The sequence below is a fragment of the Nerophis lumbriciformis genome, linkage group LG35 (genome assembly GCF_033978685.3).
Source record: "Nerophis lumbriciformis linkage group LG35, RoL_Nlum_v2.1, whole genome shotgun sequence".
NCBI classification, from domain to species: Eukaryota; Metazoa; Chordata; class Actinopteri; order Syngnathiformes; family Syngnathidae; genus Nerophis; species Nerophis lumbriciformis.
The window spans coordinates 1,040,576-1,059,753 of NC_084582.2; the positions used below are offsets into that span (position 1 = coordinate 1,040,576).

Below are 19,178 nucleotides of genomic sequence, written 5' to 3' on the forward strand. Positions count from 1 at the left end.
TGCCATAAAGCTTTGAATTTTGCAAGTTAGTTTCAATGTAATTTAATACAGTGGCACTCAATACCTATAGCATTACATCTCTGGCTTCGTGATGGCCATAAGCTGTGTTCCCCTTTAAGAATGGCAATATGTGGGGTGAGTGACGTGTGTAAGGAGAGGGAGCGCTAGCATGTTCAGGAGTTTTAATAGCATGGTGGATGTCCGGTTGGCTTTGTGGAAAACATAAATAAAGAGTTGTAAAAAATCGACGGCCTCGTCATTCCCACCAAAGAGCAGAACTGTAGGTATCCACTGCCGGGTAAAGTGGAGGGTGTTACCCTACTCCCGACAATGTATCGGCCCTGGAGGGAACGTCTCCCCTGCGCTCCTCGACCACGGTCTGGCAGCCGAAAAGCAGGAAAGGTGTAACATGATGTTTCTTGGTGCCTGGTGAGGCTGGATCTTTGAAAATCAGTGCTCCCGGTCGTAAAGGTGTTCTTTTTATTAGCCCGTTTACATGGCGTGCAAAACATCTTTCCATCTTCATAAGTGAGCCATTTGCTGAAAAGTGGCTCATGAAGCCATTTTTCATTGAAGCTTCGCTTCTTGGGTTTATTGTTCGCCATGGCGAAAACTAACACGCGGGAGTCCTAATACCGGAAATCCAGTATTTGTGATTGATAAAACGTTCGGCATATCAAAATTTAAGAAATTGTCCCGGAAAGTGCATTACTTTGAAGTCGACCAATAAAAAGGCAATTAACGGGGACGGAAATTTGACTTGGCAAATATAAACAAAACAAAACACCAGCGGAAAGCGATAATCGATAAATAAACAAGTTAGCCGCAGTTTTGACCCGCAGAAGGCAGGGTCGATAAAATAAAAAAAAATCTGCGTCCCGGGGACGCGCGGACTTCCGGAAATGCGCATCCTTCCAACACTGCCACTTCCAAGTCAGCTATCCACTTCTTCATAGCGGCAAATATACTGCGTTTCTGACAAGTATTATCCATGGAGCACGAGGAATAGATCATTAATGAGCTAACCGAAAGCGAGCGCTATTGAATTTAAAAAAAGGTGGGCAAATTGATCCGATATCGACAGTAATGATAGCAAGTATATAATATCATGTCGATACTACAGAGGTTTGATTGATATTTTTTTACATCATAAATATATTTTGTTGTTTACAAACTCAGGAAATAAGTCTCTGAACACACCAAAGGATTTAAATCAGAGCCAGTTGTGGGTAATAATTTCAATATTTATTTTATATGTTACACCACCCGCTCGCGTTTGTCTAATTCTAATTCTGATCACAAATGTAAAGTCTCAGTATCTTTATTGGTATGACCAATACTGCTCCTAGAAGTACTTGCTACCTAAAATTATTATATCAAACAACAAAAGAATAAGTGCCTATTACATTTTAACAAAAGTGTAGATAGAAACATGTTATGACAGAAAGTAACTAAATACTAACAGTAAATTAGTAAGAATAATAATAGTTTTGACAAAATACTAACAGAAATGATGCAATGTTACAGCGTACTTCGGAACCTTTGTAACCTATTTTGAAATGCTTCTATTATCATTTATATACCAAAAATATTTTGTGAGGAACCTTTGTAACCTATTTTGAAAGGCTTCTATTATCATTTATATACCAAAAATATTTGGTGATACACAGTATATAGCGTTATTGCAAAAGGCTGCAATATATATTGCAATAAAAATGTTATCCCACATGGCCGAACCCTACTGACACCTCAACTGAAGGTAAATCTTCCAGATTGTAATGTTTGTTAGTGGATATAAAATCCTTACACTTTTGCCATAACATTGAGGACGATGAGCTGGTTGATCATCTTTTTTTAAATCCATATAAAAACCCACTCACCGGCTGTCATGCGCATTTATCATACCGGTAAGCCTGAAAAAGCTAAAAGAGCTGACTTTTGTTGTGCATTATATCGCCTCTGTTAATTAATGTAGTGGTATATTAGATGCACAATAACATTTACATGATCTTTTTAATAATCTCACGCTTACACAGAGCCCAGAAGAAACATCATGAATATTTCTTAATCGCACAAAATGGAACCAACCTATTATGTTCTGTTGTTAAATAGGGTTTAAAAAAAAAGAAGACAATCAATCCCTCCTGGATTTCGCAGGCTTTTTTTGTGACTATGGGTGCGGTGGAGTCATGGGCTATATGACCTCATCATATAATTTACATAATATGCGATGATAGATAGGTAGGTAGTAGAGATGCGCGGATAGGCAATTATTTAATCCGCAACCGCATCAGAAAGTCGTCAACCATCCGCAATCCACCCGATCTAACATTTGATCAGAACCGCATCCGCCCGCGCACCCGCCCGTTGTTATATATCTAATATAGACGATGCAAGGCATTAGTGAGGTTATAAAGCTTTTGCCTGTTAAAGAAAGGAGACTGATCCAATGCAGTACAGACATTCGCGTGCCACGCTGTCACGACCCAGACGCACACCAGTGCGCAATCATATGGGAGCCGCGCTGAGCGCACCTCCAAGCGCGTCTCGCTGCCGGCGACGGCCGGGTATATGGGCCCGACGCTCCAGCGCCATCCATTTTCAGGGCTAGTTGATTCGGCAGGTGGGTTGTTACACACTCCTTAGCGGGTTCCAACTTCCATGGCCACCGTCCTAGCTGCTGTCTATATCAACCAGGGTGAGCCCCACCCCTTTCGTGAGCGCACTGCGCGCGGAGTGACCCCTGTTACGCGCCCCCGGCCACGGGGGTGGCGGGCAGGTAAGCTGCTTACCTGCTGCGCGTGACGCCGGCCGCGGCGAAGGCGGACGAGGCGGGGTGTCGGTGCGGTGGGCGCGGTGGTGACCCTGGACGTGCGTCGGGCCCTTCTCGCAGATCGCCTCAGCTACGGCTCCCGGTGGGGCCCTCTCGGGGGAAGGGGCCTCGGTCCCGGACCCCGGCGAGGCGTCCCTTCTCCGCTCCGTAAAAGTGTCCATCTCTTTTTTTTTTTTTTCTTCTGTTGTGGCATATGCTGCAGCTGGTGCCTGCTCGTTTTTCGTATGTGGGTAACAACATTTAACTATGTATATATATTTCCCAATTGGTTTAACTGCCACCCGCCTGAATCTATTTAAAATCTAATTTTTTTTTATTTCAACCACCCGACCCGCGGATAAAATCTAATTGTTTTTAATTTCATCCGCCCGATCCGCGGATACTCCGCGGTTGTGCCCGCAAACCGCGCATCTCTAGTAGGTAGGTAGGTAGATACTTTATTGATCCCCTGTAGAGGAAATTCAAGTGTCCAGTAGCAGAAAAATGCATCCATCCATATCATCCATCCATTTTCTACCGCTTGTCCTTATCGGTGTTGCGGGGGGGGTGCTGGAGTCTCTCTCAGCTGTATTCGGGCGGAAGGTGGGGTACACCCTGGACAAGTCGCCACCTCATCGCAGGGCAAAATACACAATTCTCAAATTTACCAACAATGGCAATTAAGTGCAATATAGCCCTAGTATTAACATATATATTTTCTTACATCGTTTTGATGTATTTTTTAATTGCTGCTTCTTATTGTACAATCTGCTTTGAAATTTGTTTTTGAGTTTCTAGAAACTTTTCCAATCCTTAAAGGACTAGAAATTAATCTAGCATCTTTTTATGGAGTTATTGTAGATTGCAGACGCTTTACTTCTTTCCTTCGATGTTCGCAACGAACAGTGTGAGCTGCATCGAACCTGACGTCACACTTGTTTCGCGCTGCTGCTCCAAATGCATTTTCTCTCCTTAATAGCCGCCACTGTACTCTTAATATTTGCACACTATATTCACATTTTGTAAATCGCTGTCCGCAGGTATATTTTGAATATATTAAAGTATGTCCACATAGCAGATGTGCTGCCTCTGCACTATACAATCCAGTGTGCATTGCTTATGTTATCTCAACATCCGGATTTGGCAGTGCTGTTTCAAAGGGTTTTTTTCGGCGACCAAATTTTCGGTGCATCACTTGTCAGTAGTTTGCAAATAATAGGCTATATACATTCGCACATGCATTATATTACTTTAATTTGTTTTCATGTTAAAAAAAAAATACATGTTTGGGGGAAACTCTTTTTAAGGCATTTTTTAAATCCGGAACATTAATTACAACTCCTTGTGATTTATTTTTATTTTTCATCAATGTTTTAAGGTTTTTTTTTGTTTTTTTTTGCCCCAACCTCATTAAGCACAGGATTCAACATATCTAACCAAAACTGCTTTGTTTCTTGACTTAAACGTTTTTGAACATTGACAATCATTTTTATCAGTCTCAGGGTTCAGTATCAGGATCTCATGGGCCTTTTTTGAGATGCCTAAATTTGCAGAAATTCTTACCCAAAACTGTAATGGAAAGTGCAGTGTTTTCTTAGATGTTGGTGGCAATAAAATTGCAGGAGAAAGTGACCGTTGAAAGTTGCAATTCATCGTTGTGAATGTGATTTTCCCTCTGTAATTATAACATGGGAATACAAACAAAAAGAGTGAGAAAACCATCTGACCAACATGCCACACAAACAAGTGCAAAATAGGCTTTATTTAGCCTCAGCGTACATGTGTATTAATGGAAGGAAAATACTAAAAAGGAGGCTCTGGAGGCCGGTCTGCTGCTATAAAGCGCTACTAGCCGTCCATAACCCCGAAGAGGAATTAAGCAGTGGTGGTGAGGGGCATTGGATGGGGGTGGGGTGTGTGTTTGTATATATGCCCATTGTCTTTGGGTGAAGTGTAAATGTTCATAAGCCCAGAGTCGTTCTGCATGCAATGCAAGCAAAGTTCAACTGCCAGGTGTCGTTGAGGAGAGGAGTAGGGAGGGAGGTCAAAAAGCGTCCATCTTTGAAATTCCTCAGGGGATGATTACAGAACAGCCTGTTCTTGTCTCAAGGCCATTCGGGGGAGTCAAATCGTAGATAAGGATTTTTGTTTTTTCTCGAACAGGCACTAACAATGACTTGTCTGTTCTATTCGTCCATGCTAGCTCTCATATCCAAACCTTTCTTTATAGCAAGCTTCTCCATGATGTGATCCATCTTGCGATTCAGTTCAGAAATCGCCACAGTCTGTGTTCCCACAGCCCGGCCCAATCCGTCCATTGCGACGAACAGCCTTTGGGCTCCTTAAGTGGCTGCCATCGTCTTACGAATTTTACGATACACCAGAGCAATGCCCAACCCAATCAGCAGGTGCCCCGCGATCATGGTTCCAAATAGGTAGATGTCTTCCACATCCTCGATGGAAAGGACTGAGAGGCACATGATTCTCCATTTGTCCCAGGAATCTCTCACGTACCCCGCAGCAATGGTTCCCCAGAACCTCTTTTCCGCGTCGAAAAGATTGTCAATAGAGTCGAGAGTCCAGCTAATCAATGCCATGTCTGATGATTAGATTTGGAGGACAGCGCAAAGAAAGAGGCTTCCAAAAAAGTTTAGACAAGACAAAAAAAGAGAGAGCAAGCCAGGAAAAGACGAGAGGCACAAAAATGCGACCGCTCCTCACCAGAGGCAAGACAGAAAGGTGGATGATTGGCCGAAATTGTGAGGATTGGCCAAAGTTGCGAGGCCGCGTGTCCTGTAGCTGTTTTTTGTATGTATAATCTCATGTTTGTTTTTCTTTTCCTCTCTCTCTATTCCTTGTCTTTAAGAATCGCAAAGAAAATGCTTCTTGCTCAGATCAAGTCAAACCTTTCTTCCGGAGCAGAAAGTTCTGCCTCTGAGAGTGAAGAAGAGGAGGAGGGTAAAGGGAAATTATCCAAAAGAGTAAAAAAAGAAGAAGATGACCGAGAAGGTAGAACGCACTTAACACTTGTTATTTTTTGACGGTGCACATTCTGTGATTTATTTTCTTATTGTTCGGCAGATGAAGATACCGAAGACTCAGGCTCTGATATAGAGGTGAAGAAGCGTGGGCACCGCCACAAGTTGCTTCGTCACAAACTCTCACTTAGTGAAGCCGAGTCAGGTGATGACGACGAAGCCAGTGAAGGGAAGACCAAGAAGGCGGGCAAGAAGAAGGACAAGGAAAAGAAGAAAGGTACATTGTCAAATGATGTCCTATACTTGAGAGTTCGGTATGTGCCTTCTGTGTATAACTTTTGTCTTTTGTCTGGCAGTGGACAGCGATGACTCTGCTGATTCAGACTTCCAGAAGTCTGCATCTAGTGACGAGTCAGGAGAGTCAGAGGAGTCAGAGGAGTCAGGGGAGTCAGGGATAAGCGAAGAAATCAGCGAATCTGAAGATGACGGGAAACGTCGAAGGACCAGGTAAGTACCGTAGTTTTCCGGATTATAGAGCGCACCATTATATAAGCCGCACCCACTAAATTTTAAGGGGAATTTTTTTCCATATATTAGCCGCACAGGACCATAAGCTGCAGATATATACAATGCGAAATGAGTTATTTGCACAAGAACGATTCTGTAAATTATTTCCATTCTTTTATGGTTTCCAAATGGTGCCTGTAACAGGGTAGTAAAACGGTTGATCAAACAAAACAGAAGTCATCATGGACCCACTAGCTGACGAAGCTAGCTCTCCAATCAGTTAAACAGACTCAATAACTCCATGGTGACATCATAATGAATTTACTGAGGAATTTGTCAAACTGAAACGATACAAAAATAATGCCCTTTTAAGTTAACAATACTAACACAGACACTCTTAAACATGCTATCATATTAGCTAATGCTAACAATACTCGCTTGATTACATTATGAAAGCACATACAAATATGCATTAAAACACTTCTACAGACATCACACATGGGACGGTTTCTAAAGTATAAACTGTTTTTGTTGTATTGCAAAACTTACAAACGTTGCTTGGAGTGATAAATGAAGAATCCATACAAGCATAAACGCTATGGACGACTAGAAGACAGAACGACCCTTGTACTTCCGGGTAAAAGCACTAAATAGAAGGACACTACAGCACTTGCAGTGAGGAAACTTGTCCAAAAGATGGCGTCATAGCACAAACATAACACATCTTTACATTTGCTTGTTTTTTGAAAACTATTTGCGTTATCGCCGTCAGCGAAGAAAAATCTATAAGTTAGCCACACTGTTTTATAAGCCGCAAGGTTCAAAGTAGGGATGTCCCGATCCAGGTTTTTGCACTTCCGATCCGATCCCGATATTGTTTTTGCACTTCCGATCCGATACCGATACTGACCGATAATGGCCTATCCGAGCATGTATTAAAGTTTAAAGTTATTTAGCCTACTTAGTTGTCAGAATCATGTTGAAAATGGTTTTAGTACTCTTGATAACAACTAGCCAGCTGAATTAGGGGAGTTTGAATAATACACAATGGTTGGTAACAAGAAACTGACCTGTTTATTCAAGGATAAACACAAAATAGACACAATTATACATGACAAACAGAAATGGCATCATTGAACTAGGGCTGGGCGATATGGCCTTTTTTTAATATTGCGATATTTTAAGGCCATATTGCGATACACGATATATATCTCGATATTTTGCCTTAGCCTTAAATGAACACTTGATGCATATAATCACATCAGTATAATGATTCTGTGTGTTTTGATTGATTGATTGAGACTTTTATTAGTAGGTTGCACAGTGAAGTACATATTCCGTACAATTGACCACTAAATGGTAACACTCGGCCGAATAAGTTGGTTCATGATACAGATATATACTATCAGATATATACTATCATCATAATACAGTCATCACACAAGATAATCACATTGAATTATTTACATTATTTATAATCCAGGGTGTGGAGGGGGGCGCAAGATGTAAGTGTCAAAAAGACAACTAAAAGAGTTTGATATGAGAATAAATCTAAAGTTAAAATATAGGGTAGAAATGCACCCATTTGCAGAAAATGTAGTCTTGATTTTCAAAATTTTCTTTCAGGGCTTGCATGTCTACATTAAAACATTCTTCTTCATACTGCATTAATATATGCTACTTTTAAACTTTCATGCAGAACTAAAAAAAATCACTATTTTTTTCATACGGTGTTGACGTGGAAATGTTTGCCTCGGCATTTTGATGGTGTGGACGTGTGCCACCGAATGGAGATAAGCGTCTCGACAGACCTTACAATATTTGAACAATGATGACGAAAACTGTTTTCTCTGTCGTATCCGTGTGTCGAAAATTGTTATGCGCTTATTTTTTTATTTGATTTTGTGCGTGGCATAGATTTGCCGTGCGCAGAGGACGCTTGAGCAGGCGCGCTAGCATCACAGCTAACGTTAGCCATGCTGCTAGCTCGCTCTCTGCTGGGAGAGGGCGTATACGTATATGACGTATGACGTGACAGTATGTGACGTGTGTAAGAAGGTGCGCTCGCTGTCTGTAAGAGGGAGACACAGAAAAGAGTGAGAAGAGCCTGTCGTGTAATGCCAGCAGCTAAAAGCAACTGCGTTAGAATCCACAGACCTGCGGATGTGCTGAAGGTGTGCTGGAAAATGCGAAACGGAGCTTAGGGAACAGCAGAAAAGTGGAATGTATTATTTAAATCGGTGCGTTGGAAAACACGGACCAGAGTTTTTTTTTAAACTGGATCTGGATCGGCATTTTCCCATGCCTTGCCGATACGCATTTTTTTGCGAATATTGGCAGCCGATCCGATCCAAATATCGGATCGGGACATCCCTAGTTCAAAGTGTATGAAAAAAGTAGCGGCTTATAGTACGGAATTTCCGGTAGATGCAATGATATAGACTTGTTACTTTGACTCAAATTCTGTGTGTGTCTATAGATCGTCGAAGAAGAAGAAGGACAATGAGAAGCAAAGAGGTTCAAAAAAGAAGAAGAAGAGGCGCCGCATTAAAGTACAGGATTCTTCCAGCAATGAGAAGGTATTTTAAATATAAAAATATATATGGCCTAGTTTTAGTCCTCCTGAAGAGTGCAAAATGTCCTTGTTTGATTGCAAGGTGGTGGAAGTGGACTTGGTTAACTATAGCTAGTCCAGCCACGCATGACACCTAAATTATATTTTGAATTTATCCCTGGAGTGTGAATGATTACTGAGGGTACACATTACTCCTAGAACTAGTAGGCTACTGATCAAAGCTGGCAGAGTATTTTTTTTCTTTTTGCCCCCTAAGGGCTGAAGATCTGAGAGCTTAACTTTATGTTCATTTCCACAGAGTGGAGAGGAAGATGACGATGACCCAGATGGCGAGGACCGCAAAGGCCGCAAAAAGATCCGCAAAATTCTAAAGGATGACAAGCTCCGGACAGAGACGCGAGATGCTCTCAAAGAGGAAGAGGACAGGCGGAAGCGTATTTCCGAAAGAGAGGAGCTGAGGAAGAAACTCAGAGAGGTACAACAAATGGAAGTGTCTGGATTTTTTAAATGTATTTCATGGCTTCAAATTCAGTACTTTTTTTTTTTTTTTTTTTTTTTTTTTTTTTTTACAGTTTGCCACCACAATAATGCTGCATTCTATTTAATATTTAAGACCTTTTCTAAGGATTTGGTTGATGAGAGGTCGATTTTAACTCTTTTATACACAAGTATAATATTCTGGAAGGAGAAGAACATTTTAACCATGTCTGCTGGTTGTCTGAAGATAAATGCATTACCTGTAAAATCATTGTTGGCTTATTTTTTATTTATTTTTTAAATAACATGATTTTCTATTGTTTCTGTTCAGACAATTGTGGTAGAAGAGGCTTCCCAGATGGTCTGTCCCATCACCACAAAGCTGGTTCTGGATGAAAACGAAGAGACCAAGGAGCCAATGGTGCAGGTGCACAGAAACCTTGTGACCAAGCTCAAACCTCACCAGGTTGACGGTAAGACAAGACAGCAGGATTGCTTAGCTTTTTTTTTTGGTGAAAGGGAAAATGTAATTGTTTCATTGCACTACTAACATTCTTGATGTGCTACTAAATGGAAAAATGTTGCAGGTCAGGAATTTTTGTATTACAATGTATTGTAAAATATAGACCTAATAATATTTACCCTGTCAATATCTACTCTGTATTTGTCTTTAATTTGTTAATTTCTTCTGTTGTTATTATTTTTTAGCTTCCTTGTGTTCTCTCCTAAACAAAACACGGTCATGTCGTCTGCAAATGATACTGACTTTAAGTAATTTGTAACTTTACAAATGTTGTTTATATAGAGATTGAACAATTTGGTCCCAGTATTGATCCCTGGGATGTGCCGCAAGATATCTCTAGCGCTGTTGACAAATTCTCACCTATCTTCACGTATTGTTTCCTGTTGGTTAAGAAGCTTCTGACCCAGTTCAAGACCAATCCTCTGATTTCATACTGATCTAATTTGTTAAGATATTATGATTAATTGTGTCAAATGCTGTCGTGAAATCCATAAACACTGTCATCTATTGCATTGGTAATTGCCTCTGTTATAGTAGTGGACGTCTATATGTCACCGACCTCTCCTTTCCCCCTATAATATTTTCAGGGACCTTTGGCATTTAAAGTGCCTTCTTACTCGCATGTATTTTTAGTAGATAGAGGAAACAATGTAAAAGTGCTTTATCGCCTCAAAATTATATCACACTATTTTTGGGAAATAGCCAATAATGATTAAGAGCCCTATTCTCCTGTTTGTGCTTAAGTGTTTTTTCTTTCCAGGCTTGAAATTACACATGTTGATCTTATTTGTACTCTCCGATACAGCCTGCGGACACGGCTACTCTGCAGGGATCGGGCAAAAGTGTGCAAGTCTGGAATAAAGGCGTGCTCATCATTTAAAACATACTGGCAATTAACGATGACGCTCACTTGCCGTTGACGTAAACCTACTACAATGGTTGCAAGCGGGTCAGGCTTTTGCGTATGTACTACAGTGCAAAGGAGAGCTCTCCTTCATTTGTTGTCAAACTTTCAACGAATCGACAATCAGCAGCCTTCTACTTTTGCCATCGCAACAAACTATTGCCATTCCTAAACAAACCCTTTGCTTGTGTTTACTAATCCAACACTGCACGTCATCCACTTTTCCTGTTTCCTTTGTTTGGTCACTGCAATAATAGTGGGGTCATATTTAGGGATGTCCCGATCCGATATTTGGATCGGATCGGCTGCCGATATTTGCCAAAAATTGCGTATCGGCAAGGCATGGGAAAATGCCGATCCAGATCCAGTTTAAAAAAAACTCCGGTCCGTGTTTTCCAACGCACCTATTTAAATAATACATTCCACTTTTCTGCTGCTCCGTAATTTCCGTTCCGCATTTTCCAGCACACCTTCAACACATCCACAATTCTCACGCAGTTGCTTTTAGCTGCTGGCATTACACGACAGGCTCTTCTCACTCTTTCCTGTGTCTCCCTCTCACAGACAGCGAGCGCACCTTCTTACACACGTCACATACTGTCACGTCATACGTCACATACTGTCACGTCATACGTCACATACGTATACGTCCTCTCCCAGCAGAGAGCGAGGTAGCGGCATTGCTAACGTTAGCTGTGATGCTAGCGCAGCCGCTAAGGTGCGCGCCTGCTCAAGCGTCCTCTGCGCACGGCAAATCTATGCCACGCACAAAATCAAATAAAAAAATAAGCGCATAACAATTTTCGACACACGGACACGACAGAGACAACAGTTTTCGTCATCATTGTTCAAATATTGTGACGTCTGTCGAGACGCTTATCTCCATTCGGTGCCACACGTCCACACCATCAATTTCCACATCAACACCGTATGAAAAAATTAGTGATTTTTTTAGTTGTGATTTCCTTCTCTGCATGAAAGTTTAAAAGTAGCATATATTAATGCAGTATGAAGAAGAATGTTTTAATGTAGATATGCAATCCTTGAAAGGACATTTTGAAAATCAAGACTACATTTCCTGCAAATGGGTGCATTTCTACCCTATATTTTAACTTTAGATTTATTCTCATATCAAACTCTTTTGGCTGTCTTTTTGACACTTACATCCGGCGCCCCCCCCCACACCCTGGATTATAAATAATGTAAATAATTCAATGTGATTATCTTGTGTGATGACTGTATTATGATGATAGTATATATCTGATAGTATATATCTGTATCATGAATCAATTTAAGTGGACCCCGACTTAAACAAGTTGAAAAACTTATTGGGGTGTTACCATTTAGTGGTCAATTGTACGGAATATGTACTTGCAGCACAGTGGCAGAGGGGTTAGTGCATCTGCCTCACAATACGAAGGTCCTGAGTATTCTTGGGTTCAATCCCAGGCTCGGGATCTTTCTGTGTGGAGTTTGCATGTTCTCCCCGTGACTGCGTGGGTTCCCTCCGGGTACTCCGGCTTCCTCCCACCTCCAAAAACATGCACCTGGGGATAGGTTGATTGGCAACACTAAATTGGCCCTAGTGTGTGAATGTGAGTGTGAATGTTGTCTGTCTATCTGTGTTGGCCCTGCGATGAGGTGGCGACTTGTCCAGGGTGTACCCCGCCTTCCGCCCGATTGTAGCTGAGATAGGCTCCAGCGCCCCCCGCGACCCCAAAAGGGAATAAGCGGTAGAAAATGGATGGGATGGATGTACTTCACTGTGCAACCTACTAATAAAAGTCTCAATCAATCAATCAAAACACATAGAATCATCATACTGCTGTGATTATATGCATCAAGTGTTCATTCAAGGCTAAGGCAAAATATCGAGATATATATCGTGTATCGCAATATGGCCTTAAAATATCGCAATATTAAAAAAAGGCCATATCGCCCAGCCCTAGTTCAATGATGCCATTTCTGTTTGTCATGTATCATTTTGTCTATTTTGTGTTTATCCTTGAATAAACAGGTCAGTTTCTTGTTACCAACCATTGTGTATTATTCAAACTCCCCTAATTCAGCTGGCTAGTTGTTATCAAGAGTACTAAAACCCTTTTCAACATGATTCTGACAACTAAGTAGGCTAAATAACTTTAAACTTTAATACATGCTCGGATAGGCCAGTATCGGTCAGTATCTGTATCGGATCGGAAATGCAAAAACAATATCGGTATCGGATCGGAAGTGCAAAAACCTGCATCGGGACATCCCTAGTCATATTATTCAAACCAACTTTTCTTACCTATTAGTACTTTATTTTGTGTATTTTGCATCCTCATAAGTGCCGGAAATGTGACATAAAACTATGGAGACATGGCGAAGGTGTTAATAAAATAATCTTACGTTCTTAGACTTAGACAAACATTATTGATCCACAAAGGGAATTATTCTGGGTTTCTGGGTCGCTCCTGAAGAGGAACCCTGGCGTTAAAGAGGGGTACCGCTTCTCGCCCCTCAAGATGGAGATGTTCTTCAAAGACGACGCCAACAACTTGCTCCAAAGGAGTCGTTTGAATTTGAGACTTTAGTGAAGTATTTTGCTCTTCCAAACTTGCTCCAAAGGATTCGTTTGAATTTGAGACTTTAGTGAAGTATTTTGCTTTAGTTACCGTATTTTCCGCACCATAAGCCGCCCTGGGTTATAAGCCGTGCCTTCAATGAACGGCATATTTCAAAACTTTGTCCACCTATAAGCCGCCCCGTGTTATAAGCCGCATCTAACTGCGCTAAAGGAATGTCAAAAAAACAGTCAGATAGGTCAGTCAAACTTTAATAATATATTAAAAACCAGCGTGATGTGGGCGCGCATGGAGTCGTATATCAACATGGACGGAGCTGCGTGAAAAAAGCCACCCAGCCTCTTCGCGTAAACTTACCTTAACCACTCGCTCATCTTTTCTTCATCCATCCATCCCTTCGAGTTAGCTTTTATGATGACGCCGGCTGGAAAGGTCTCTTTTGGCAAGGTCTTCCTTTTGAATATCACCATGGGTGGAAGTTTCTGGCCATTAGCATGGCAAGCTAGAACCACAGTGAAGGATGACTTCTCATTCCCTGTGGTGCGAATATTCACCGTACGTGCTCCCGTTGTATCCACAGTGCGGTTCACAGGAATATCAAAAGTCAGTGGAACCTCGTCCATGTTGATAATGTTCTCTGGCCGGATCTTTTTTTCAGCTATCTTGTTTTTACAATATGCACGGAAAGTAGCCAGCTTTTCTTGAAAGTCTTTAGGCAGTTGCTGTGAAATAGTAGTCCGTGTGCGGATGGAGAGATTGCGTCTTTTCATGAACCGGAAACCTGTCGCTTAGTAGGAGCCATTTTGTGGTCTTTACAGATGTAAACACACAAAGGAAATGAAACGTAATATCCGCGCGCTTCTTTTTCTTCTACGGGGGCGGGTGGTTGCTTACAGTAGAAGAAGAAGCGCTTCCTCTTCTATGGGGGCGGGTGCTTACCTTGGCGGTTGCTTGCGTAGAAGAAGAAGCACTTCCTCTTCTACGGGGAAAAAAGATGGCGGCTGTTTACCGTAGTTGCGAGACCGAAACTTTATGAAAATGAATCTTAATATTAATCCATATATAAAGCGCACCGGGTTATAAGCCGCACTGTCAGCTTTTGAGTAAATTTGTGGTTTTTAGGTGCGGCTAATAGTGCGGAAAATACGGTACGTCAGCACATATCTCCACATATGGTAAAGGTTTACCTGAAGAGGTTTGCGTGATTCTGCCATTTTTATTCAGTTGAAGTCAATAAGTTCCTTATTTGGCCCCTACATGCATAAAATCCTGCGCTGTCGCATATGCTGTAGTTCTAATGTATCTGTCTGTAGACTCGATATGGAAGCGCTAAAAAACTACAACATGGCTGACGGGGTGGAGACACTGTTGAAGGGGGCTTGGAGGAGTGCTTCAGCACGTAAATAAGACCGCCCACAAAATGGCACATACTGAAGATGCAGTCAGAAAGCGGCTCATATCGTAAATATTTGAATCGTATCGGAAGTGGAAAAGTTGTATCGTGAGTCGAGACAACCGTCATTTTAACCAAAAGGTTATCTTTTAAAATGTAATGAAATCAATATAACTGACTCCCCCTTTGAGGACAGGATGATTTGAAAGATGACTCTGTAATATCAAGTCAGTCATAGCACAGCTCATGTACTGTAGCGTTGCATGCGGTCTGCAGCTCAGGTTATCAGATGTTTGTCCTTCTAATTCTGTGGTTGGGCTGACACTGATTCTGTGGAATTTGAGCTGACATTTGTATGAATTAAATTATGTTATTGTATAATACATTTCACTACTTGGCAGCAACCAACCGAAAGTGCAGTTTATTAGCCTGTAGTTTGTTGGCTAAATTGCCTCAAGGGAAAATTGAATAGAAATGGAATTTTAATGTACAGTCTCAGACTCTGTTGCCATAACCAACTTGTATTAATTTTTTTGTTATGTTTCAGGAGTGCAGTTCATGTGGGACTGCTGCTGTGAGTCTGTTAAGAAAATTGAGAAGTCTGTTGGCTCTGGCTGCATTCTTGCACATTGTATGGGTCTTGGAAAAACACTGCAGGTGAGTCAAAGTGAGCGGCTGTCAATGAGATTGCCCATCTTTACAATGTGTTAAAAGCAGAATACAAATGTCACACTATTGAGCGTGATTAACAGGATAATCTGTGCCTATCAACTCTAACTGCAGTTTTATTTTTTCCCTGTAGGTGGTGACGTTCCTTCATACTTTGATCCTTTGTGAGAAGCTCAACTTCTCAACAGCCCTGGTGGTTTGTCCCCTAAACACAGTTCTTAATTGGGTCAACGAGTTTGAGAAATGGCAGGCGGGAATGAAAGATGATGAGTGTTTGGAGGTAATCACTTGCTTTGGCAGCTGTTCATTGCCAATCTTATTTTTGGAGGATTACCCATTGATCCATGGTGTATTAAACAGGTGACAGAGCTGGCCACAGTAAAGAGGCCACAGGAGCGAGGGGTCGCCCTCCAGCAATGGCAAGATATGGGGGGTGTTTTGATCATTGGCTACGAGATGTACCGAAACCTGACACAGGGTAGGAACATCAAAAGCAAGAAGCTAAAGGAAACATTCCAGAAAACTCTGGTTGACCCAGGTATGGTGAAGTTTCTAAACTAACATACAATTACAAAAAGTCAATAGATAAATACACTGTACCCAGTAGCAGATACGTTTAATTGATTTTATATATTGTCTTCCTAGGGGAAATTAATGACTAGTTTTTTCTTTTATTATTTTTTTGGATGTTTTCTACATCTTTATTTTATAACAATTTTAGCTCAGGTTATTTAACTAATCAAGTTATAGCTTTATAGATTTGACATACACTTTAATCCAGGAGGCTAATACATGGTTCTAATAGTTAATAATAATAATAATAATAACTGGGATTTATATAGCGCTTTTCTAAGTACCCAAAGTCGCTTTACATGTAGAACCCATCATTCATTCACACCTGGTGGTGGTAAGCTACTTTCATAGCCACAGCTGCCCTGGGGTAGACTGACGGAAGCGTGTCATAGTTGTGTCTCGAATCCCGATAACAGCTTTTTCACTTCCTATCGGATACCAATATTGGAGCCTTGAGTGTTGGCCGATACTGATGTTAATAGAGTACAATATCAGCAGGAATCATTGTACATCCTTTGTAGTGTGTAATATTAAACAAGGTGTGATCAATTAGTCAGAAAACTATCGTAGGCATGGAAAACACTAACCTTATGATGGACATATGCTTATCAAATTGTGTGTTGATTTGTATTTGGTATCTCGTGGTCACAATTGTATTAAGTAAGTTAAATGATCCAGACACATTTGTTACGGGATACTTTCTAATACATTTCTGCTCTTTAGACTTTGTTAGTGATATGTAACTATAATTATTTTATTGTATAGCCTACCATAGTTAACTTTTTAAATGACTTCACTAAAATACAAGAAAAGACCAACCTTGTGTGTTTATTGGAGGACATTTAGATGTTAACTGGCTGCCCAGCTTTGCACAAGTAATCACGCTGCTTACATCAGAGTTTATATTGTAGATTTTAGATGCAAGACGATATACGTAGATTGTTTTTTTGCTGATCTTGGATTCGGTCATACCTGGTTCTAATAAAACAATTTGGGGGCCATTCATTCATGTCATTTAAAAAAAATATATTGTAAAGGCATACAGCTCCCTGCTTTCCCAACTCTGATCAGATTTTCTTTGCTTTCCACTCTACTTTTCCTCCAGGTCCAGATTTGGTGATCTGTGACGAAGGTCATATCCTAAAGAATGAGGCGTCTGCCGTGTCCAAAGCTATGAACTCCATTACAACAAGGAGGAGGATTGTGCTGACTGGAACACCTCTTCAAAATAACCTTATTGAATGTAATCCAGGCTACTGTTGGATCCGTTTTTGAAAGCCGAGCTTTTCTGACTCCCTCGTCCCTTTCTATCAGACCACTGCATGGTGAACTTCATCAAAGAGAACCTGCTTGGGTCAGTTAAAGAGTTCCGCAATCGTTTCATCAACCCCATCCAGAACGGACAGTGTGCTGACTCCACAATGCAAGATGTGCGCATCATGAAGAAGAGGGCTCATATCCTGTATGAGATGCTGGCTGGCTGTGTTCAGGTAACGCGTTCACTTCTCTTCTCTTTTTTTGGTTAGAATCTTATTTTTTGTTAAAAAATATTTTTTTTCTGATTTTTCAGAGGAAAGATTACACTGCGCTCACCAAGTTCCTGCCTCCCAAGCATGAGTATGTGTTGTCTATCAGAGTTACTCCAATCCAGTGTAAACTCTACAGATACTACCTGGAGCACTTCACTGGTGAGAATGTTCTTCTCTTCTCTGATTTCCAGTACACTCTCGCCTTTTTCACACAGCGCTCCCACAAATAATATTCATCTGAGCCTTAACAGAACATCCGGCAACATCCTACGTCTGCTTTTTACACAAAAGTATTGCACGTGGGATATTGGCGTGTAAGCGTTTACACAGTGACGCAGGATCCCAGAATGAGTAGGACAGTGTATGGTGTGATGCACAAAACCCCAAACCAGTGAAGTTGGCACAGAATACAGTGATTTGCAAATCCTTTTCAACTTATATTCAATTAAATAGTCTGTAAAGACAAGATATTTAATGTTCGAACTGAGAAACGTTATTCTTTTTTGCAAATAATCATTAACTTAGAATTTAATGGCAGCAACACATTGCAAAAAAGTTTGGCACAGAGGCATTTTTTCCATTGTGTTACATGGCCTTTCCTTTTAACAACACTCAGTAAACGTTTGGGAACTGAGGAGACCAATTTTTGAAGCTTTTCAGGTGGAATTATTTCCCATTCTTGCTTGATGTACAGCTTAAGTCCGGGGTCTTCATTGTCGTATTTTATGCTTCATAATGCGCCACACATTTTCAATGGGAGACAGGTCTGGACTACAGGCTGGCCAGTCTAGTACCCGCACTCTTTTACTATGAAGCCACGCTGTTGTAACACGTGCAGAATGTGGCATGGCATTGTCTTGCTGAAAGAAGCAGGGGCGTCCATGAAAAAGACGTTGCTTGGATAGCAATATATGTTGCTCCAAAACCTGTATGTACCTTTCAGCATTAATGGTGCCTTCACAGATGTGTAAGTTACCCATGCCTTGGGCACTAATACACCCCCATACCATCACACATGCTGGCTTTTCAACTTGGACTATAACAGTCCGGATGGTTGTTTTCCTCTTTGTTCCAGAGGACACGACGTCCACAGTGTCCAAAAACAATTTGAAATGTGGACTCGTCAGACCACAGAACACTTTTCCACTTAGTATCAGTCTATTGTAGATGTGCTCGGGCCCAGGGAAGCGGGCGGCGTTTCTGGGTGTTAATAAATGGCTTTCGCTTTGCATAGAGTTTTAACTTGCACTTACATATGTAGCAACAAACTGTAGTTACTGACAGTGGTTTTCTGAAGTTTTCCTGAGCCTATGTGGTGATATCCTGTACACACTGATGTTGGTTTTTAATGCAGTACCGCCTGAGGGATCCAAGGTCACGGGCATTGCTGCTTACGTGCAGTGATTTGTCCAGATTCTCTGAACCTTTTGATGATATTACGGACCGTAGATGGTGAAATCCCTAAATTCCTTGCAATAGCTCGTTGAGAAATGTTGTTCTTAAACTGTTCAACAATTTGCTAACGCATTTGTTGACAAAGTGGTGACCCTCGCCCCGTTCTTGTTTGTGAATGACTGTGCATTTCATGGAATCTACTTTTATACCCAATCACGGCACCCACCTGGTTCACCTGTGGGATGTTCCAAATAAGTGTTTGATGAGGATTCCTCA

The 19,178-nt window shown here is 41.2% G+C and overlaps 1 protein-coding gene across 2 annotated transcripts in view; it reads left to right on the forward strand.

Moving 5' to 3' along the window:
* The window catches only part of atrx (ATRX chromatin remodeler), an 88,091-nt gene that overhangs the window by 18,968 nt on the left and 49,945 nt on the right, over positions 1-19,178 (forward strand). For both annotated transcript variants that reach the window (XM_061927926.2, XM_061927927.2), the window contains 12 exons: positions 5,679-5,821; positions 5,894-6,067; positions 6,147-6,297; positions 8,777-8,876; positions 9,171-9,347; positions 9,681-9,822; positions 15,284-15,393; positions 15,539-15,685; positions 15,766-15,943; positions 17,084-17,221; positions 17,293-17,468; positions 17,549-17,666. In XM_061927926.2, coding sequence (XP_061783910.2) covers positions 5,679-5,821; positions 5,894-6,067; positions 6,147-6,297; positions 8,777-8,876; positions 9,171-9,347; positions 9,681-9,822; positions 15,284-15,393; positions 15,539-15,685; positions 15,766-15,943; positions 17,084-17,221; positions 17,293-17,468; positions 17,549-17,666 — 1,754 coding nt within the window. The remainder of the gene's footprint in view (positions 1-5,678; positions 5,822-5,893; positions 6,068-6,146; positions 6,298-8,776; positions 8,877-9,170; positions 9,348-9,680; positions 9,823-15,283; positions 15,394-15,538; positions 15,686-15,765; positions 15,944-17,083; positions 17,222-17,292; positions 17,469-17,548; positions 17,667-19,178) is intronic.